Source organism: Engystomops pustulosus, chromosome 3 (genome assembly GCF_040894005.1).
Source record: "Engystomops pustulosus chromosome 3, aEngPut4.maternal, whole genome shotgun sequence".
NCBI lineage: Eukaryota > Metazoa > Chordata > Amphibia > Anura > Leptodactylidae > Engystomops > Engystomops pustulosus.
In genome coordinates, this window is record NC_092413.1 from 56,631,427 (window position 1) to 56,654,274 (window position 22,848).

The window sequence follows — 22,848 nt, forward strand, 5'->3', positions numbered from 1 at the left end:
ATGACACAGGTGCATAAATACAGGATAGGACCCACTACCATCATGTATTTATGACATATCCTGTGGATTAGGGCAGCTTCCCACTAACCAAGTACAGTCCTGGAGCCACGTACTGCACAGGGCCCAATTTCACTGCCTGAACCCACTTTTTGGGACCGGACTCCTAACACTATCGATATAATACACAGATTTCCTGTGTGTGAAGCCGCCCTAAATCATTAGCCAAAAATATGGCGATATCCCTTTAAGTTTTAGTACTAGCCATCACAATATCAAGGCTGCAGAGGGTAAAATAAAGGTAGCCACTTTATAGGTTAACCCCTCCACCCCGAAGCCACTTTTCACCTTCCTGACACGGCCCATTTTTTCAAATCTGCCCTGTGTCACTATAAATGGTTATAACTTTGAAACGCTCCAAGTTTCACATATCCAAGTGATTTTAAAATTGTTTTCTCGTGACACTTTGTACTTCATGTTAGTTGAAAAATTTTAGTGGTATGTTTTGCATTTATTTATGAGAAAATCAGATATTTGGTGAAAATTTGGAAAAATTCTCTATTTTTGAACTTTAAAATGTTCTACTTTTTCCACATAGAATGTCTACTTTATACCTCCGTGGTTTTTTATGCATACTCTTATTTTTGTAGGATGTTATGGGGCTTTGAACGTTAGGTGCGATTTTTCACATTTTCATAAAAAACATAAAATCCTGCTATTGAGGGACCTGCTCAGGTTTCAACTCACTTTGAGAGGCCTTAATAAAAGTAAAACCCCATAAATTACCCCATTATAGAAACTACACCCCTCAACGTACGTAAAACAACTTTTATGAAGTCTGTTCACCAAAACTGTTAACTAAAACAAAATCGGATACTATTTTGAAAGTACATTTTTTTTTGGCTAAATTAATGTGTTTTTCAAAAAATGTACAAATTCTCAGTGGATAAAATACCAAAACGTTCCACAAAATTTGATACCCAATCCCTCCCGTGTATAACAATCCCCCATATGTGGTGGTAACCTGCTGTATGGGCACACGCCAGGGCATCGACTGGAAGCTGTGCCATTCAGAGCAGATTATGCATTGTCACTTTTTATTGGCTATACAATCCTTTGTTTTTTTTTTTAGCAATTTGGACATATAAGGGCTTATTTTTTGCGACATGAGATGCACTTTACAAATACTTCATTTTAGTGGGTCATTAGCTTATTGATGAGATTTTATTAACTCTTGAATGTATGGGTTTAAAGAAAATTGTCCATTTTGGTTTACTTTCTTTTTGTATTTTTGGGGGGTCATACACCGTACACTAAAAATACTATATTACTTCATTCTATAGGTGACTACAATTACGGTGATACCTCATTTATAAAATTGTATTTTTACAATTTTACTGGATAAAAACTAATATATCATTTGTTTTTGCGTCGCCATCTTTTCGGAGACGTAACTATAATAATTTTTGGTTGACAGAGCTGGTTTGGGGCTTATTTTTTACGTGTTGAGATGTCCTTTTAAGTGGTACCATTTTGGCGCACATAACTTTTTTTGATCACTTTTTAGAACATTTGTGAACAGATTTTATGAAAAATTAACATTTTTGGCGATTTTTTCGTGTTTTGTTTTTACGGCGTTCACCGAGCGGGTACAATAATGTTTCTGAGTTATTGTACGGATTGTTACGGACCAAATATGTTGGGTTTTTTGGCGATTTTGTGGTTTTTTCACTTTATTGCATGTATATAGGGAATATTTGTGTTTAGGGGACTTTAACTTTAATTCTTTTTATTAAAAAATGATTTTATTTAATGTTAACTTTTTTTTATTTACTTTTACAGGTTAGCTTGAACAAGCGATCTACTGATCACTTGTTCAAGCTATTCTTCACCTTACACAGTGTAATACATGCTGCGCATGCTCAGTGTGTTACAGCCGGGTCCTGCGGTCGGAGCAGCAGATCCACCGCACCCCCAGTAAGTGCCGGGGGGGGGGGGGGTAGTTGTTCCGATTCTTTTCAAATGCCCCTAACACGCCGCGGTCAGCGAGACCGCGGCTTGTCAGGGGTTAACACCCGCGATCGGAGTAATCTCCGATCGCGGGTGTTAGAGCCGGGTGTCGGCTATATATTATAGCTGACACCCGGCTCTAACACCCGCGATCGGAGATTTCTCCGATCGCGGGTGTTAACCCCTGACAAGCCGCGGTCTCGCTGAGCCAGGGCCAGGGCCAGAAGTTTGACGTAATAGTACTGCATTTTGCAGGAACGCACCTCCCGCGATGCAGTACTATCAAGTCAAATGTCGGGAAGGGGTTAAACTTAAGAATAGGAGGCATCTTTTAGTGTGGCACTACATTATTGCTTGATACCCTTCTTATAATGAGTGCTGAAGTCTTTAAAGGCTCCACATGAATACAATGTTGATGTGTATATTAGACCAGCCATCTCCTGTAGTCCCATTGTATCGTGAGAAGTATGTGCAACAATGCTACAAGTGAGTACTCTGTGGTACTTTAGGGTCCCAGTCAGATGTGATTTGGGGGTTTATCTGAAGTGGGATAATACCTGTCATTCTGCAGCTTCCAGGTACGGGTGTGCTGGGCAGCATCACCATGGTGCTGTTGGTGTAAATGTTGTGGATGGCGTCTTTGTTGTTGCTCCTGCTGGACTTCCACCCAGCAAGGCGGCACAGTTGCAGAAAACCTCGGGATTAAAGTCTCAAAACGGGTTAATTCAACTAAGCATGTCAACATTTCCAAAGAAAATGGTTGCTCTACTAGAAGGTCCACACCTGAAAGAAAAATGTTCAAATTACAAGACAGATTTTAGCCAAAAAAAAAAACTCCCATGCACGTGCATCGAATTCCATATTCCAAACGTGGAGACATTACATATATGTGCACCTACCTGTGATGCCAGGACTAGAAGGGTTTGACAAGGGCTTGATGCCTTCTGTTAACTGCTCTACGGCCTTTGTTAAGGATCCATCTACGAGAATATCGGTTTCATCTAGATCGTCACAAGTGCCTCCAATCTGGAGAAAATGAAGTTCTCCACCTAAAAAAAAAAAAAAAAAAAAAAAAAAAAAAAAAAAAATATTATAAAAAAAAAGCGAACACGAAGTTGTACATGCACTTCAGGCCATTATCCAAACTGCATAAATTTTTCCTTATTATAAGAGACATATTCCCTTCTGGCTTCTTTGGAAACAATCCTTTGTATTCTGGGAGAGAGAAGCAAACCACTGACATCCAGCACCAGTTTATGGTTTTTCAAGTTACAGAGGATACTCTAAAGCATAACTAAACGTTATTATTTCAGAAATGAATAGGCCATAGTAAAAACCTACCATCACAGATCCACCTACTAAGGTAGATCGGGGCAGGTTACTGTAATGTGGTGTAGCCTAATGCTTTTTGTAATAGAACTTTGTGCCCAGAAATTAATGAAACTTTAAATCTTATGTACAGGCAGTGCCCTACTTAAGAACACACGACTTACAAACAACCCCTAGTTACAAACGGACCTCTGGATGTTGGTAATTTACTGTATTTTAACGCCAGGCTACAATGATCAGCTGTTACAGTTATCAAAGGTGTCTGCAATGAGGCTTTATTGGTTAGCTAGCTTCTTTTGACAACCCAACATTTTTACAATCCAACTGTCACAGAGAACAAAAAAAATAAACTGACTGGGGTTACAATTATACAGTTTACAGTTACGACTTGCATACAAATTCAGCTTAAGAACAGTCCTACAGAGCTTATCTTGTACGTAACCCGGGGACTGCCTGTATATGCAAATTTTGTTAAGAGCGTTGAGTAGCTATATTGTGGAGCGAAAGCTATGGCTTCTCCAAAGCTTAGTAGCCTCTTAACCCCTTCCCGACATTTGATGTAATAGTACTGCATGGCGGGAGGTGCGTTCCCGCAAAATGCAGTACTATTACGTCAAGCTTCTGGCCCCGGCTCCTGAACGGAGCCGGGGCCAGAATCTGCGGGTGTCGGCTATATATCATAGCTGACACCCACCTCTAACACCCGCGATCTGAGATTTCTCCAATCGAGGGTGTTAACCCCTAACACACCGCGGCGTGCAAGGGGCATTTGAGAAGAATTGGACCCCCCTCTCGGCGCTTACCAGGGGGGGGGGGTCCGCTGTTCCGATCGCAGCCCCGGGGACTGTGCGATCCTCCTTCCGTGAGCCGGGTCCTGCCTTCTGGCAGGACCCGGCTGTAACACTGAGCATGTGCAGCATGCTCAGTGTGTTACATTACACTGTGTAAGGTGAAGAATAGCTTTAACAAGTGATCAGTGTATCGCTTGTTCAAGCTTACCTGTAAAAGTGATAAAACACAGTTAAAAACAAAAACCTTTTTTAATAAAAATTAAATACAGTTAAAGTCCCCTAAACACAAACATTACCTATACTTTATACTGCAATAAAGTGAAAAAAAAACACAATCGCCAAAAAACCCCACATATTTGGTATTGTCACGTCCGTAACAATCCGTACAACTCAAACATTATTGGGCCCGCTCGGTGAACGCCGTGAAAACAAAACCCGAAAAACTCGCCAAAAATGTAAATTTTTCATAAAATCTCTTCACAAAAATGTTCTAAAAAGTGATCAAAAAAAGTTGTGCGCCAAAATGGTATCAATTTAAAAGACAACTCAACACGTAAAAAATAAACCCTAAACTAGCTCTGTCAACAAAAAAATATTAAAGTTACGTCTTCGAAAAGATGGCGATGCAGAAACAAATGAGATTTCCTCTATATTAGTTTTTTTCCCAGTAAAATTGTAAAAATAAATGAAAAACTATATAAATGAGGTATCACCGTAATCGTAGTGATCTGTAGAATAAAGATAATATAGTATTTTTAGTGTACGGTGTATGACCCCCCAAAAATGCAAAAAGAAAGGAAACCAAAATGGACAATTTTCTTTTCAACCATACATTCAAGAGTTAATAAAATCTCATCAATAAGCTAATGACCCACTAAAATGAAGTATTTGTAAAGTGCATCTCATGTCGCAAAAAATAAGCCCTTATATGTCCAAATTGCTAAAAAAAAAAACAAAGGATTGTATAGCCAATAAAAAGTGACAATGCATAATCTGCTCTGAATGGCGCAGCTTCCCTTCGATGCCCTGGCGTGTGCCCATACAGCAGGTTACCACCAAATATGTGGTATTGTTATATGCGGGAGGGATTGGGTATCAAATTTTGTGGAGCGTTTTGGTATTTTATCCACTGAGAATTTGTACATTTTTTTGAAAAACTCATTAATTTAGCCCAAAAAAATGTACTTTCAAAATTGTGTCCGATTTTGTTTTAACCCCTGTAAAACAATTAAAGGGTTAACAAACTTCATAAAAGTTGTTTTATGTACGTTGAGGGGTGTAGTTTCTATAATGGGGTAATTTATGTGGTTTTACTTTTATTTAGGCCTCTCAAAGTGACTTTAAACCTGAGCAGGTCCCTCAATAGCAGGATTTCGCGGTTTTTATGAAAATGTGAAAAATCGCACCTAACGTTCAAAGGCCCATAACATCCTACAAAAATAAGAGTATGCATAAAAAACCATGCCCACATAAAGTAGACATTCGGTTAATGTTGGTTATTACCGTATATACTCGAGTATAAGCCGACCCGAGTATGAGCCGAGGCCCCTAATTTTACCACAAAAAACTGGGAAAACCTACTGACTCGAGTATAAGCCGTGGGTGGGAAATGCATTGGTCACAGCCCCCCCCCCCCTAAGTATATAGCCACCAAGCCCCCAGTAGTATATAGCTGCCAGCCCCTGCCCCCTATATGTAGCCTGTCAGCCCCTGCCCCCTATATGTAGCCTGTCAGCCCCTGCCCCCTATATGTAGCCTGTCAGCCCCTGCCCCCTATATGTAGCCTTTAACCCCCTGCCCCCTATATGTAGCCTGTCAGCCCCTGCCACCTATATGTAGCCTTTAACCCCCTGCCCCAATTTGTAGCCACCAGCCCCTGTGCCCTCTTAAAGAGCCGGATCCCCGGCCCGTTATGGAGCCGGACAGTTAATTTAAAAAAAAAATAAAAAATAAAAAAATCGAAACTCACCTTTTCGGCGGCCGCGCGAGTCTTCTATGCGATCCCTCTGGCTGCGGTGCCAGGTCCGTGCTGCGCGCAGCTCTGACGTCAGCCGCAGCGCTGACATCACAGTGTGTGCCGGCTGCAGTCAGTGACTCTGACCTGGTGCCGCAGCCAGAGGGATCGCATAGAAGACTCGCGCGGCCGCTGAAAAGGTGAGTTTAGATTTTTTTTTTTTTTAGCTTTGTGACTCGAGTATAAGCCGAGTTAGTGTTTTTCAGCACATTTTTTTGTGCTGAAAAACTCGGCTTATACGGTAAGTTTTTTTGCTGTTATGACTACGTGTGGAAAAAGTAGAACATTTTGAAGTTCCAAAAAACGAGAATTTTTCCAAATTTTCACCAAATATCTGATTTTCTCATAAATAAATGCAAAGCATACCACCAAAATTTGTCAACTAACATGAAGTACAATATGTCACGAGAAAACAATTCTAAAATCACTTGGCTTGTTAAAGCGTTTCAAAGTTATAACCATTTATAGTGACACAGGGCAGATTTGAAAAAATGGGCCGTGTCAGGAAGGTGAAAAGTGGCTTCGGCATTAAGGGGTTAATGGAACTTTAATCTGATGTACGGTATAGGCAAAGTTTAAGTTCTGGAGAACAAAGTTTTATTACAGAAAGCATTAGGCTACACTACATTACAATAACCTGCCAGTAACCAACCTTAGTAGGTAGATCTGTAATGGTAGGTTTAAGTAAAGCAGCTTCTCTGGGTGCAGCTATGAGGTGTCCGTTACAAAATAATGGGCCTGCATGTTAGGGGATTTTGGGAATTAGAGAGTTGTATTTACATAGAACTATGTTGGATGGATTCACATAATGCCTTATATGTAGCACTGTATGTTGGTCAGGAAAATTTTTTTTTTAGTTTTGCCTGTTGGTGTATTTAAAGTGTTTGGCTAGAATTTGACAAACATGTCTGCTGCCTTCTATAAACAGGTAATGCATGGTATTGTAGCTCAACTATATAATTTTTTTTTACAGCTGAGCTGCAATATCAGCACAGACTGTAGTCTGCTAGATCACTGTTTGTTAACCTTTAAAGGGAAGAATAACTTTTTTTTATGGGACTGTATGTTGGAGGGGAGAGAGGTTTTTTTACATGGAAGGGACTGGATCATGATGTAAATGGATGCAATCAGTACATGGCAGGTCATACAAATAAAGGGGGTAGGAGGGATGTATCATGTGTTGGTCCACGGTGCGGCAGTAAATTGTGACGCATCAAGCATTGCCAGAAAAAAAACGTAGCAGGAGACCAAGGCTGCATCCGAACAAAATTACCCCACGGTCAGACTTCATCATGCTCACTGCGAATGCTTATTGCTCATGTTTTTGCCACGTAAATTACTCTTTAAAACTTAATTAAAATAATTTGTTATTCAGCCTCAAAGAGGCCACATGCGATCGGGCGATTCCATGTAATTCCATTTTTAAACTGAGTCAAAGCACTTTGTGTGACAGCACTGAATGGCTGTGGTCACAGGTGACGTTTGCATTTACAAGACATTTGCAAACGCCTGGGGGCAGGGCTTTGCCCAATAGCAAACGTCCATTGTCACGCTAGGAGGACCATAGCACTAGCCTTTCTATGCATTCTTCTATAAGTCCTTTGCCTTACCAGGGGTATGCCCATTTAAAATGCTGCATCAGTTCTCGTCTCCTATGATGCGTTTCTGACATCTTGTTTTCTATTCTTGGACCTGGGCTGTCTAGTAATTGCAGGCACTAGTATTATATACTTTACTCCCCAGGGTGCGTTCAACAGAGGCATTTACATTGCATTCTGAAAAGCAATTCATCAGCTGTGGAAGGAAGGTTTGCCTAATTGCATTACGTTAACATTGATTTTAAGTTACCTCCATGTAAAGCGTTAACATACCATTAACACAGTTTTTAAAATGCAATGCCATAAAGCCAATCTCCTCTCCCCAGCTGTTGAATTTTGTTTCAAAACGCAATGGGGGACATTTACATAAAGTGTCGGTGTCTGCACTGGCTTTGTTACCGACCTGCTCTGGGAAAGAAGATACACATTTAATATTGTGTAGCTGTGCAGAGACATTTCTGGCGCCGAGACCATTTTCTGTCCCTGGGACCAAAATCTGTCCCGAGCACCAGAAATGTGTCCAACAGTCCCTGCTAGACCAGTTTTCTTTTGGTCTACTTTCCGCCAGTTTTCAGAGCCCAAAAAGGGCTGCGACACATATTAATTGTGTCTGAGTTTCCACTCCGCCAAAGCCACGCCCCTTTTCGGAGAAGAGTCGGAGCAGGCGGAAAAAGGCATTTTTTCTGGCGCCGCCAACTAATAAATAGGTCTGAGAGCAGAACATGTGGTGAGAGCGCCACAAAACTGGCGGAAACACCATAGTAAATGTCCCCCATTGTGAAAGCCAAGTGTGAGCGCACACTCAGCTGTGAGATATCTAGACACTGTTAACTGAACTAGTTCCAATAAGCTCACTGTGTGCGCACGTGCAGGATTCGCTGGCCTGAACATCAAACTGCTGAACGGACGGGTTCAGGCCGGTAAATCCCGAAGACACAAGTTTGTCAGACCAAACGGACATGTGTTAAGCCTCTTCTTCTATGCCGACCTTGATCCAGTCTATTTAGGCAAGTGAACCCACTCCAAAAGTTTTGGAAATATTATTATGCCAAAAATATATTATTTTCCCAAAATGTTGTCTTCTAGTTAGAATTGAAATCTTCCGTGGTCTATATCCAAATACATCCAGCACCCAAAAAGTTGGATGTGGCAGGAGTCTACCACAAAATAGCAGACCATACAAAGTTGCAGACAGTGTTGGTTAGCAGCCCCGGTAATCTGTGTAACCATACCTCTCGTCTTGTTAGTAGTGTCAGGACAGTAAAAAGTGAAGTTATAATCCTGCTCTGCAGCCCTTTCACAGGCTCTGGGTTGGTCTTTCATACAAGCTCCTTCAATGTGCTACAAATAGGAACTATATCATGTTTTTAGTTTATTGCAAAGAGCAGGAAGCTCTTCAGATTGAAAGACCAACCCAGAGAACTTTGAGGAGTAGAAAACCTGGTTAAACCCCTTAAAGGACTGCAATCATAAGATATACTGATAGTACCCTACCCTAACTTACTTGTCTACAGAGGATGGCACTGTTTTTGATTAGGTTTGGAGCAGGTTCCCTTTAAAGGGTTTAGGTTTTTTTGTTTTTTTTTAAACCAACAGCTCCGCAGTGCCTCTACCTAGCAAGGTTTGCAGTTTATTTTGGTCATAATTGAAGACTGATTACCTCTAAGTTTCTAATATAAATCTTTATACACAAAATTGAGCATTTTATTCTTTGATAAACATATGAGAACAGGCTCTGCGTATTCAATATTCATTCTTACCTTTAGTACAGGCACACAATCTGTCAGTCCCAGAGCAGTAGACAACAGAAACAAATGGGTCAACATCATCTGCGCCTTCTTTTTTAGGTGGGTCCACTTTAGCCATGACCTCAAATGTTGAAAGATCTAAAATTTTCACAAATCCACCTTGCGTTGTGACCACCAAATGTCCTAGACTATGCAGCTCTGACTTTTTCTCTTTCGCAGCAGGATTTTTAGGAGCGAGTGGGGCGTCTTCTGAAGACTCCTCACAGTCGTCCTCCCTATTATCTAAAATATCAGGCTGTAATAGAATTAGTGAGGTAATGGCATCCTGAGGATCTTTAATATGCAGGATTTTGACCGGCTGCTCCTCCAGAGTCACTATTCTGGTAGTGTAGTTCATTTTGTAAATTAACAAGTATCCACCGCTCACACTTCTCTGGACTGGCTGAATAATTAAAGGATCATGAACATCTGCTGAAGACTCACAAGGGATAACATTGATACTTGTTCCATTCACACCACTGAGACTACGCTCAGCTTCTCCTTTCCTCCTACTGCAAAGAGCAGAATTTAATTTGTTTAAATTATTCAAGGCCTCTACTTGATTTATTGCACTCAAGGACTCTGCAGAACATTTCTGTAAACCTATTAAAAGATGGACACCATCAGAGCAAGGAATAATGGAATCTACACAGAGGTTTTCCTCCTCTGCAAACTTAGGCAGCCGCATACACTGTACCAGTGTCCCAGGCTTTGGGACCATAGAAGTCCACTTGTCTGTATCAGGGGATGTCAGGCTAGCTGTGGCCTCAGCAAACTGCTGGATGTATGTGACAGGGGGGTCTTGAAGAAGCAACTGCTCCTGGTTATCAAGTTCCATTTCAATGATTTGTGGGACAGTAAAACCATCATCGTGTAGACTTTTACTCATAATATTGTTCATATGAGAAAAAAGTTTCCCTGCTTTTTCGTCGGACTCTTTAATGCTGTAAAGCAGCAAAACGGGTAGCGTCCTTTTCACCAAAGGAGAGTTAAGATCAGAGTTCGTGCCAGATTCATTGTCAGTGGAGCCCTGCTCTGAGGAGCTCTCGCCTGGAGTCCTGTTTAAAGCATCAAGTGACCTGCGAGAATTGCTACTTGTGGGGGAGGAGACCGGGGACTTGTACATCAATACACCACCAGTCAGTAAGCAAGGAAAGGGAATGTTGTGCTGTTCTAAATGTTTTTCCTTGGTCTTTTCATTTTTACAACTAACTAAAGAAGGATTTGCTCCCAGTTCCTCCAAGTCCTTTACAGTATCTTCCAGAACATTTGCCACAATCTCCCACTGTAGCTTCTCTGGCTGCTGCAGTATACTAAGAGCAGTGACATCCAGGCTCATCTCTAGAGTCTCCTTCTGAGAAGTGTGTCCTGTGAAACACAAAAACCACTATGAGAATACAAGTTAACAACAGCCAAATATATCTAAACTTAAATGGGGTTTCAAGTAAATTGCTGTATAATAAAAAGTTATGAAAGTTTCTAAAATTCCTTTCTATATTTTCACAGGCAGGTACCATAGACCCTTATGCTTTCAAAGCAACTAACCAGCTGTGATAACTTGAAGGCTTTTTATTTATAAAGTTATATCATAGGCACCTGTGAAATGGTGGTTTACAGAAAAGCTTTTAAAAGGGAATCATTTTAAAGGTCCTTATGGACATGTGGATTAGGATCCCAAATCGCCATGTTAGAGCTCCTCAAAGAGAAGTCTCTGGTGCGGCCTGCGCCGTGTTTCAATGAAGCTGGAGCAGTAGACCACCTTTTCATTTTGTTTGTGCCATACCTACAGCATATGTGCAGTGAAACCAGGGTATACTTCAGTGGCTTCTCTGCACAGGCACAGAAAGCATGGGACCGAGGTAAGCTTATAAGATTTTTCTCTCTGAGCAAGGGGGTAAGTTACAACTGTATAACGTACCTGTTACTGAGTCAGATCTCGATCGCTCTTCGCTATCCGAATCATCAAGCAAATCATCACTAAAATAAAATACTTTAACATTTTAGGTGCAAAACAACAGAATCTTAAGAGTTCACACTAAACTGCACAAAAGATAAGTAAAGGCCAACAGGTCTTCCAAAGTATTATTCACTTTGTATCAGCAGGGATTCCAGTTCAGCGCTGCTGTTTATTGGGAACGTAGGGACTACAGTGTGGTAGTCTGAAACCGCAAGGTCTGGGATTCATAAACCAAATATGACCATGTGTCACTTTAACAGCTGAAACAAAGTTAAAAGGCTCAATTCTCCTTTACTTTCTGTGTGCAATGCATGGAAGACAAAATTGCCGCTATAGTCCCTACACACTTACTTTGATTGCTCAGCACTTTTCCCCTTGGTTGTCTCAAAGCTAAAGTAATAAATCCAATAACAAAAATATAAAAATATGGATATAGTACCTGTCTCCCTCTAACTTTGGGATATCTGAACAGCTGGAAGAATCCTCCAACCAAGCGAGTGTTGGTCTCCGGGTCTCCACCGTGGTGGTGGTGGCACTCGAGTCACCAGCAAGAACTAGGAGCTGCACTATGGCAGGATCATAGGGATTTACCTCAAATTTTAAGTGCACCTTAAGAAACAAGTAAAAAACATGAAACACAACAACATTATATACATAATACCATTTAGTTATTGATTATACATGGAATTGTAGATTTAATACCTTCATAAGCTTAGATACATCCCACACACAAATTTTTCCTCTTTTTGTTGCAGCAGCTAGAAAGTGTGGACAGTTCCCCACCCCAAAACAGGATATCCTATCTGTGCCATCTGTGCAGGGGTACTGGGCAGGACATGTAGCAAGAGTAACCGAGAGGGGTACATTCTGAGTATGTTCACCTTTCACAAACGGGCAGTTTGGGGAATGTCTCTCATGTTCAGACCTTGAAGGGGGGAAAAACAAAAGCTCTTCAAAATGTTCTTAATAAGCATTACCACCTGATTGCTTACATGGTTACATAACCAGAAAAGTGACTGTGCATTCAATGGAACATTAAACCCAGTAATACATTATACACCTTAGGGGTGTTTTACACAAAGGTGAGCAGCCCGTATAAACATGCCGTATGGTGGCACAAACATAGGGGCTGCACAGAGCAGGGGATGGGAGTCCCTGCATTATATAGAAATATTGCTTGTAAGTACACAGTCCTGTAGACATCATACAGAAAACAAAAAGTCTGCCAGACCTACCAATTTTAGGGGGACTAGCAAACCATCTAATGAATATTTATATGTGGAGCTCGTGGCTTTTCTGCAAGATGATGTTTGTGTAAATGCACACAGCCAGTCCAGGCCAAGCATGCAAGTGGGAAATAGCAGTCAGGTGAATAATTGTTTGGCTAACCACCATCGATGTTGTTTGGCCAGCCATAATCTTGACAATCTGTTACATTTTTGGCTAGAGATTGACTGATAAGGGACTTTAAGGGAACCGGTCATCAGAAATTGACCCAATAAACCACTAGCAGTATGTTGTCAAGCAGTTGAGCAGCTTTTAGATGTTTCTTTCATGGCCTAATGTGGTGGCATTATCCAGAAAATCAACTTTGAAATGAGATGTAAATTGGTTTTATGACATCAAGGAGGTGGAGAGTTTAACACTAAAGTCAAGCTTTCCCCGCCTCAGAATGCCCCCTTCACTGTAATTGATGGTCCTGCCTCCAGGGGCATCATTGATAAGATCTCCGGAAGTCCAGCACACGATGTCAATAACATGGGATGTGATGTTCAGGTGCAAGGAAAGCTTGATTTCAATGCCACCAAGCTGGTTCATAAAAGAAACATGATCTAGAAGCTGTTCAGCAGCTTGACAACATACTGGAAGTGGTCTATTAGGCCAATTTCTGATGACAGGTTCCCTTTAAAGGCCTCATTGCTCTACTATAGACAAATGGAAACTGCACCTCCCTATACAGTCAGCCATCTTACACACAAATACAGGACAGTGACAACGGGAAGATGGGACTGGCTAGATTCCCTTGCATTTATGGTTTTCTTACATATGTTTTAATAGTAATAAGAAAGGAGTGTAAGGGGAGATCAGATCGAAAAAGTGGGGAAAAAAAACAAATTTTGTTTAGGGGTTTTAAGAATGTACAACATCCTAGTCATTCTAGTAAAGCTTGAAGAAAAAGATGACAATTCCTGGAATATTGTACATGCAGTCTACTCTATAGGCCTCTAGATAAAAATATTTATCTCATATCAAGGCAGTTAGATATTGTGATTATACATCAACCAGAATCAAAAAGTTTCTTACTCAGAATAAACTAAACCAAGATGTACTTATAAGTGTTCAATGAATAAAGGATAAATAAAATCAACTACAAAACCACTACTTACTAGGTCAAAGTAGTGACTAAAACTAAAATAATCCATTAACAATTATTTTGAGAACAAAATGTATTTTCACTTGCCATGGTTCGTCTGTAGGTTCCCAGCAAACTAAACACACACTACATGTGAAGCACATGGCTCGATCATCCCCTGAGGATGCTGGCTGCAAAAACAAAAGAAAAAAATTCATAACAGGATTACTGATACAGTGGGGGTCATTTATCATGCATCGGCAGAGGATGTAAGCCCTGCACCACAGCTACATCAGGAGGCTGCGACCTTGTGATATATTGGGCAGGCGGCTGTGCTTGCATACTATTCTTAGCCAAAGTCCGACATGCAGTAGAACGCTGTTATTACTTGTGACCATTTAGGCCTCAACGCTCACAGGCTATACCGGGTGTGCATGTGCAGAGGAGGAACGCCCCACACCAGCCCACACTTCCTTCACACCACTCATTGAGCACTTGCCGTGGAAGTGGCATAAAAGCGGAAATAATCACAGTGCCTAGTTTTTAGCAAGGAATTGCAATTTCAGGGCTTAAAAAAAAAAAAAAAAAAAATACCCTAGGGTATATGCCCTAATAAATGTCACCCAATAAATTATAACTTACCTGATGGTAAAAACCTGCTTGAGCCATAGGGTCAGGTTGAGCCCACCTGTAGCCAACATGTGGCCAAGAAGTGAAGGTCTCCCGTCTGTTTGCCTCACTGTACATCAAGGACCTAGCAGACAAATAAAAGATACTTTCATGGGGTCCAGATGTGATGTCCAATAGTCTGCTTTATTTAAAAGAAACCTGCCACTAGCTTTTACCCCATCCTCAGGAAGGGCATAATGTGTCTTTTCTATAACACCATCTCCTACAAATTCTTGCGAAAAAGAGGGGAGAACCGTCATCTTTTGCAAGAGAAGAGTCATGCTGACAGGCAGGGGGTTGTTCTACAGAAAATGATTGTGGTATCACTTTAAAGGAAATCTACCATCAAAATGATACATGATAAATCAGAAGCACTCAGACTGGTTATGGTAATATATCCGTTATTCTGGGCCCCCTTCTAAAATTAACTTTTACAATTATGCTAATGAGCCTAAAAGACTCTGGGGAAACACGTTACAAGAGCCACTCAATGTTGTAGCTTCACAGGCTGTCACACCGTACAGTAGAAATTCTCCCCTCCCTCTGGGAGAGATTAAAGCAGGCGGGGGAAGAGAGTGGTGCCAAAGGAGAAGGGGAAAGGTTGAAATCGTAACAGCAAGGAGAGGCTCTGATAATGCCTTTAAGAGCCCATTTGGATCATCTGCAGATTTTAAAAGTTGATGTTAGAAGCTTGAATATATTGGCCGTTATAAATATGATTATACTTGATACTGCCCTACTGCAGAAAAGAAAAGAATACTTTGTAGCTTGTTTTGTTATTTAGTTTAAATTTATTGTAATTGTATAAAATTCAAAAATGAATACATAAAAACAAGAGGAAGGAGGAAGGAGCTCATGGATAACAAATATAAGAAGTTCACCACAGCTACAGTGCCGAGACCTATGGGTAAGTGCCCATTGTTTATCATGCTTAATTAGGCTGCAGCTTGTATTCCCAATTAGGACTTTACCTGCCAATATCTCTGGCTCTGTAGGTCATGATGAAGTACTGTACTTTGTGCTGCATCTTAATATGGATATATGTCTTGTTTCTAATGCCTAACCTATATCCTCAATTCATGTAGACTAGTGTTATACACAGACTTTAACACATCAGCGTGTGTAAAAATCTGTTTAGAAAGCATCTAGTGTAAAGCTGTGTGATATGTACACGGCTAAATTGACACTACAGTTTCTTCCCTCTGTTAAAAAAGTGAAGAATGGATGTTTAATGTATCTGTTTAAAATCCGGTTGACATCAACGTAAATTTTTAGTGACAAGTTAAAACTCCGATAAACCTTTATTCTTTACTTTTTTCGACAAAGGGAAACACAGTGAACTGAGCCTAAATTTAGACAGTTGTCAATTAAGTAAAGCAAAAAGTGAAAAAAGTATATAAAAAAATAAATAAATAAATCAGTTAAAGCATATGCCAGTCTGAATGAGTACTAAAACTTACCGATCTACAGAACGCCCAGGTCCCACACCAAGCTCAGGCCTTGCACTAGGTAACAGGTAAGATAGCCGGTCCATTATAGAGGATGCTACAGGCAGTGCAGCAATGTTTTGATTTATCTTCTTTAGCTCATTTACGATGGCACCAGTTACCGACTTTAACACATGATGAGGAAGATGAAATGTGACAGTGGCCCACTGGAGAAAGGAAATTTTACATACACATTACATTTCTGTGATATTGCAACACATGATTTTCCAAAAGGTTTTTTTTTTCCATTTGAATTCTCAAATACATGATATGACACCCGATGTTCTCATTCTGAGCAGCTGATGAAAGCAAATGTATTATCTGAACTTTACTGGAATTTGTGTACACTAGAATCAAAAAAATGCACTGGAAAAACAATGTGAAAATTTAGAAAAGCAAACACTGGAGCACCAAGGTGCCATAACACCTTCTATAACAAAAAGGAGGACTAAACTGTAATAGGAACCTAGGGAGACATTTAATATACACCAATGCTTGTCGATGGCATATGATAAAGTCTCTTCCCTTGTGATGACTGGAGCTAGGTCCTCCTGATGTCCTCCAAAGCCTAAACTGCCGATTTATGGCAAACATTCACACTTTTCAGCTTTATCCTTACGCTGCATTTACACGAACGTATGCATGTCCGCCACCATGGAGAGTGATAGGGTTTACCTGTCCTGTCTTTTCCCCGTATGCGGAGCGGTACGGTGCTGCATGTGTGTTGATCCATGCATCCATTGCCAGCCTACGGGGGACGTATATACATCCCACAACAATTCTGTAAATGCAGCGTTGGGCTACACATTCACACGATGTATGACTGCCGTACTATAGTACGACGGGGAGAGGAGCAGGAGATTAGCACTGCTCACCCCCTCCCCATAGGAATTCACAGCGCCGTATTCAGTAGAAAGATAGGACATGTCCTATCTTTCTATGGGCTACGGAATGGTACGGTTCGGTACAGTGCTGCACCGTACCGCTCCATGAGGCCATAGAAGTGTATGGGGACGTATACAAGTCTGCTGTATATACGTCCCCCATACGTTCGTGTGAAAGGAGCCTTAGTTTGTACTGACAGATGGAAATATTTTGAAAACATATTTTCTGTATTCACCTAAGATAAGACCCCATTTTTACAGCAAACATATAGCAGTAATGGAACTTGTTTAAGATAATCCGGCACAGTATGAGACTGCCTAGTCTAACAGGGCATTGTCTTAACATTGAGACACATTTAATAAATCTGCCAAGTATGCTTCTTTACTATACTCTTCTGTATTATTTGTGGTATAAACCATCTACAAGTTGGTAGCCACTGTTATGGCAACCACCAACATATCAGAACCCCAACTTACAGACGGACCTCTCTGAATGCTTTACTTTAGTCTCAGAATGTAATGATCAACTGTAAGATGTCTGTAATGAAGCTTTATTGATAATCTTCATTCCCATGACAGCACAAATCCTATTGTCACAAGGACAAGGACATTTGGAGCGACAAATGTGAAATCTACCCATTCTGACTTGCATACAAATTCAACTTAAGTACACACTTAACGTACAAGGTAGTTTTTTTTTACCTTGTAATAAATTCTCCACAGCACAGGGTACATGTACACTGCTGGGGAGCTTTATCAGAAGCATTCGTGGTAAAACCGTTTAAGTTGCCCATGGCAACCAATCAGAGCTCCTCTTTCATTTTTCATGCAGCTGTTCTGATAAATCTCCCCCACGTGTTTTGGCAAGGAGTTATAATCAAATGCTTCCTTCAATAGAAACCCATGACATGATCACAGGTTCTTACCTTGGCAACCTTATGATTTGCTGCCGTCTCATGTGAGGTATTTTTAAAGCCATCTTTGAGCTGCATAATAAACAGATCATAGCCTTCTGCACTAGATACATCTATCTTCTCCAGACAAGCCGATAGCAATTGCTGCACCTGGAAATAAACCACAGAAAATTTTATTGTGTATCCATATAAAAATGAGAACATGAAAGGTGGCCAAACAAGAGAACACAGATAACCCCCCTCTGGGCCTGAATGATAAGGCAGACATGGAAAGCTGCTCCTGTTGTGGTGGACTCAACTCATCTTAATATAACATGAGAGTTCACTCATCTGAATGACTAGAGTATTTTCTATAGCTGTATTCATACACACCAATGTCAACTCCTGGGTTTTTGTCCTCCCTAATACCATGGCACCATTTTGACGTCAAGAATATCTAACCCTAAGATGTACAAGAGTATTATAAAGAGACAAGTAGCAGACAGAAAAAGCATCTTCCGTCTCCTTTTCTACACTTGAAGTGGAACTACAAAAGATCTAGGATTATCAGAAGCTGCTACATGGGAACATGGATGAAACATGGATGCACTTACCTCCGTAACTGGCAACTCAAGCTGGACTACATCATCTGACTTTGAGACTGGAGTCTGAAGCGCGGTATCTAATAATAAAATGCCATTAAGGTCCTTCCGACATCCCACTGCATAGTCATCCACAAAGATTACTTTATCCACAGTTGGAAAATACTGACACTTCACCCGAACGCCTGGCTTTCCTGTTTAAAAAAAAAAAAAAAAAAAAAAAAAAGCAAGGTTGAAATATTGGTAGTAACGTGACAATACCAAATACTGAGGTATTCTAATGCAAAAGCATGAAAGTTTCACAATTACAATTCCAGGAGACTGGCCATGTTTACTCCCTACTACATCACCACATCCTGTAATGACTTGCTGAACAAGTGGCTGGAGCAGGAGACTCCCAGCAGCGTCCTGTCTGCAGAAGGCCAAAAAGGGGCAGTTTGCTTTTAGCCAACTTATCAGTACACAAACAAGACACATTTTCCAATATACTTTGTGTCCATTCCTCATGCTTTTCTAGATCGCTGCTTGTTTTCATTTAACAGGAAGCTTCATTGTTTTCTTCCTGTGAATAATTAGTGGTTCATGATCATGTGATGTCACACTGGTACATGGTTCGTTACAGCAATCAATGAGCCATGCACCAGAGTGACATCACATTACCATGGACCACTTTTTATCCACAGGAAATAAACGAAGATTCCTGTTAAATGATAAATAGCAGATATCTAGAAAACCATGAGGAATGGACGCAAAGTATATTGGACACGCACAGCAGCAACCAGCCCCGATCGGTGCTGGCACTTAAAGAGATACTCTGGGAATATGAACGTCTAATGACTGAGTTTTGTTATATTCATTTATTTATAGCAGCATGGGTTTTTGGATCAGTCACAAAATGGACTTAAATCAAGCTTAGTTGGATTTTATGATTTACATAATTTTATGACCTCTCTAAAGTAGGCAGAGTTAGCACCAAGATGGCTGCCAGTGGAAACTACAAGTCCCATGAGCCTTTAGCTGTCAGTAACTCCTCCTCCCTCTTATGCTCTGCTCCCAGTGATTATGTAACAAGCTACCCTGCTCCGTTACCATAGTAATAACGTGTATAAAGTTGATTTTTTTGGTGTAATAGATGCTTAAGAAAACTGGTGCCAGTTAACCCCTTAACAAGCATGACTTTGGTGACAGTGCCACCAGTAAACTTGGTGGTAGATATCCAAAATGACAAAACAGTGATCAAAAGATAGCAATGAAAAAGTCATGTCCTGCTAAAAATTACACCTTACACTGCTCTATATGCCAAAGCATGAAAAAGTTATTAGTGTCAGAATACAGCTATACGAGTTATTTTTTGTACAAATAAATCTGGTATTCCCGTAATTGCACAGACCCAAAGAATAAAGGGGAGGTGTCATTTGGAGCATACTTTGAATGCTAAAAGTCTACAAGAAAATGTAGCGCAAGCGTTTTTCACTAAAGTTCATTGCATTTCAAATTTTATTCCCAGTACAAGGCATCAAAAATTAACCACCACTAGGAAGTACAAAGGGTTACACAGAAAACAAGCCCTTAAGAAGCTCTGTACAAGGAAATATAGAAAAGTTAGGGATTTTTAAAATGGGGGGCGGGGGGCATCATCAGGAAGGAGTTAATCTACACTCAGGTCATCAATACTAAAATTTTAGTTCTAAAATTGTCATTTTAAGGCAGTTTTAAGTTAAAAATATGCCAATAAAATATATTTTTGTACATGAACAAGGGAAACTTTTCTAAAAAAAAGTTCTTGCTAATATTCAACTAATAAAGCCAATTGCGTGCTTGGTACAGTCTAAAGATCTCTATGGGAGGCACCCGTTTTGTGAAGATTATATGCAATTCCATGTCAGCATACGGTGATTCACAGTATGCTGGTTACATTAAGAGGATAAACAACAGATTTCCAGGGGAGACATTACAATAGCAGACACAGGCAGGAATTTCTATAAGCTGCGCTGGTTTGACACGCGCTCAAAATCACAGGGATTAGATCACCCCTTCTCAAAAACCCTGAAAAGGATTTTTTACATATAGCGTGTCAAGCCAGGGTATTTGGAAGTAATACGCAATATAGTCATTACATAGACACCCAAACTAGAAGTGATTATTGAGAACACGGTCTGCAAACCATTCATTAAACAAGTCCACAAAGTGCAAGCACAGGAGGGTTGTCCCAGCACAATCAATTGCAACATCCCGCACCAGGGGGTAGCCTTTTCTTGGGGCGTGGAGGCAGCCTGGGCCCAGAATACCGGCTGACGGTTGCTATGGAGACCAGAGGGCTGACCTACAGCCTGGCAGGTCTTCAGCAGGTGGTGTGTGCAAGAAATATGGAGGGAGAGGCTGATGTACTAGCTCTCCCTGGGGCAATCCCTGCGTGTCGGTAAGATAGGTCCCTGGGTAATGGATGGGGAAGCCCGTGGTAGACAGCCGTATCCAGGGATCAGATATAGGCAACATTGTGCAAATTAACTCACGGTTCTTTACTGAACAACAGGAAGCAGGCAACGGGCCTAAACAGTCAACAGCAGATTCTGGTACTGGAATGATCGTGGAGAGAGTCCTCAGGAATAGTGCAGAAGCCTGATAGTAGATGCAGGTTGGGAAAAAAAAAGAGATGGAGCTGTGTCCAAACTGTGGAAGCTGCAGCTCTGGATTAGAGTCTCCCAACTCTGGGTTATGTGACAGCACTGAAGGTGCGCTTGTGCACCGTCTCTTTTCACTAAGTCCATGTGCTTAGAGACCTGGTGGTAAAGAGCATGTGCTCTCAAAGACAGACTCTGCTCTGTGGAAAGACCATGAAGTCTGGACCATGTGCTCCCACTGCACAGGGGTTTTATACGTTCGACGTACTGTGCGTTCAGAGATGCTCTTCTGCCTACCTTGGTTGTAACGGGTGGCGATTTGAGTCCCTGTTGCCTCTCTATCAGCTCGAACCAGTCTGCCCATTCTCCTCTGACCTCTGGCATCAACAAGGCATTTGCGCCCACAGAACTGCCGCTCACTGGATGTTTTTTCTTTTTCGGACCATTCTCTGTAAACCCTAGAGATGGTTGTGCGTGAAAATCCCAGTAAATCAGCAGTTTCTGAAATACTCAGACCAGCCCTTCTGGCACCAACAACCATGCCACGTTCAAAGGCACTTAAATCACCTTTCTTCCCCATACTGATGCTCGGTTTGAACTGCAGGAGATTGTCTTGACCATGTCTACATGCATAAATGCATTGAGTTGCCGCCATGTGATTGGCTGATTAGAAATTAAGTGTTAACGAGCAGTTGGACAGGTGTACCTAATAAAGTGGCCGGTGAATGTATGTTGTATGTAGCCAATGAAAATGGAGATTGTAGAACTCCTTTGGTTTTTGTTATAGCTGCATTTAAAAAGTCTTGAAAGACCCTTAAATCTGGGAACTGCCAGAAGTGTGCAAAGAAGATTTTTTTTTTGGTTGTTTATTATTTTGTGCCTTGAGGAAAGCGCCTGTATGGTAGGGTATGTATGGTATGATATACACAAGACAAATTGTCAGGAAATGAATTTGTAATATTTCTAGTGATTACCGAGGTCATCGCATGCAGGTGTGTTTAGACCTTCAAACTAAAGACTACTTTTACTTCTGGATGGAGGCTCTAGTGACTCAATTACCAAAGACAGGACCAAAGTTAGAGGCAAGCCGAAGAAGGCAAAACGAAAACCAGTATGCGGTTTGTTTGGAAAACAAACCGCTCAGCTTGTGATTTTTATGGGACGCTTATGTGCATTACATTTATCAGGACACAGATTTTCTACTCCAGTGAAAGGTATTGTGCAATGTGTTTTGTGCTGTTATTTTTCCAAGCGCCCTCCCACTCCGCACATGATCACATCTACCTGAAATAAGGTGGAATTCAAAGGGCAACGATAAAAATAGCCCAGAAAAACACTTAATTTGGAACCATTTTACTAGTAAATATCGGCTTCACAATCTGTCACTGTAAAAAGAATGTCTGGGCTTTTATCTTTAAATATGCATTTGTTGTTTACATGTACATAAATATTTTTAGCTAAACACTGCATTTTAATGTCATTTTATCTAATAAAATCTTCACACATTAAATTTAAAAGTTTATAACAAAAACCCAAAACAGTTTTTCACAAGTGGTCAGTGGCCTACTAACTAACAAGATGGGGCAGACAGAGTCCTATCATAGATTAATTTACTAAATAGGAGGTATATATGAAATGCTGGCGCACGGTGCGGCAGTTTATGATTAAAGGGGTATTCCCACCTGGGCATTTACATTTAATTTAATGGATTTGCCATATGTGAACATTTCTTCAATTGGATATTATATATTTAAAAAAAAAAAAAAAAAAAAAAAAACCACTTCCAGTGTGAAGATTATTTATCATAAATGTAGCCATGCTGTCCCTTAGGAACAAGATCAGCTTCCTCAGATACG

The 22,848-nt window shown here is 40.7% G+C and overlaps 1 protein-coding gene across 7 annotated transcripts in view; it reads right to left on the reverse strand.

The window, feature by feature from the left end:
- BIRC6 (baculoviral IAP repeat containing 6) overlaps nucleotides 1-22,848 on the reverse strand; it is a 168,878-nt gene that overhangs the window by 126,268 nt on the left and 19,762 nt on the right. For all 7 annotated transcript variants that reach the window (XM_072140848.1, XM_072140851.1, XM_072140850.1 and 4 more), the window contains exons 2-12: nucleotides 18,384-18,565; nucleotides 17,803-17,940; nucleotides 15,966-16,159; nucleotides 14,479-14,590; nucleotides 13,945-14,027; nucleotides 12,186-12,408; nucleotides 11,923-12,092; nucleotides 11,445-11,503; nucleotides 9,500-10,894; nucleotides 2,907-3,056; nucleotides 2,565-2,790 (exon numbers count right to left, since the gene is read on the reverse strand). In XM_072140848.1, the coding sequence (XP_071996949.1) occupies nucleotides 2,565-2,790; nucleotides 2,907-3,056; nucleotides 9,500-10,894; nucleotides 11,445-11,503; nucleotides 11,923-12,092; nucleotides 12,186-12,408; nucleotides 13,945-14,027; nucleotides 14,479-14,590; nucleotides 15,966-16,159; nucleotides 17,803-17,940; nucleotides 18,384-18,565 (2,932 nt within the window). The remainder of the gene's footprint in view (nucleotides 1-2,564; nucleotides 2,791-2,906; nucleotides 3,057-9,499; nucleotides 10,895-11,444; nucleotides 11,504-11,922; nucleotides 12,093-12,185; nucleotides 12,409-13,944; nucleotides 14,028-14,478; nucleotides 14,591-15,965; nucleotides 16,160-17,802; nucleotides 17,941-18,383; nucleotides 18,566-22,848) is intronic.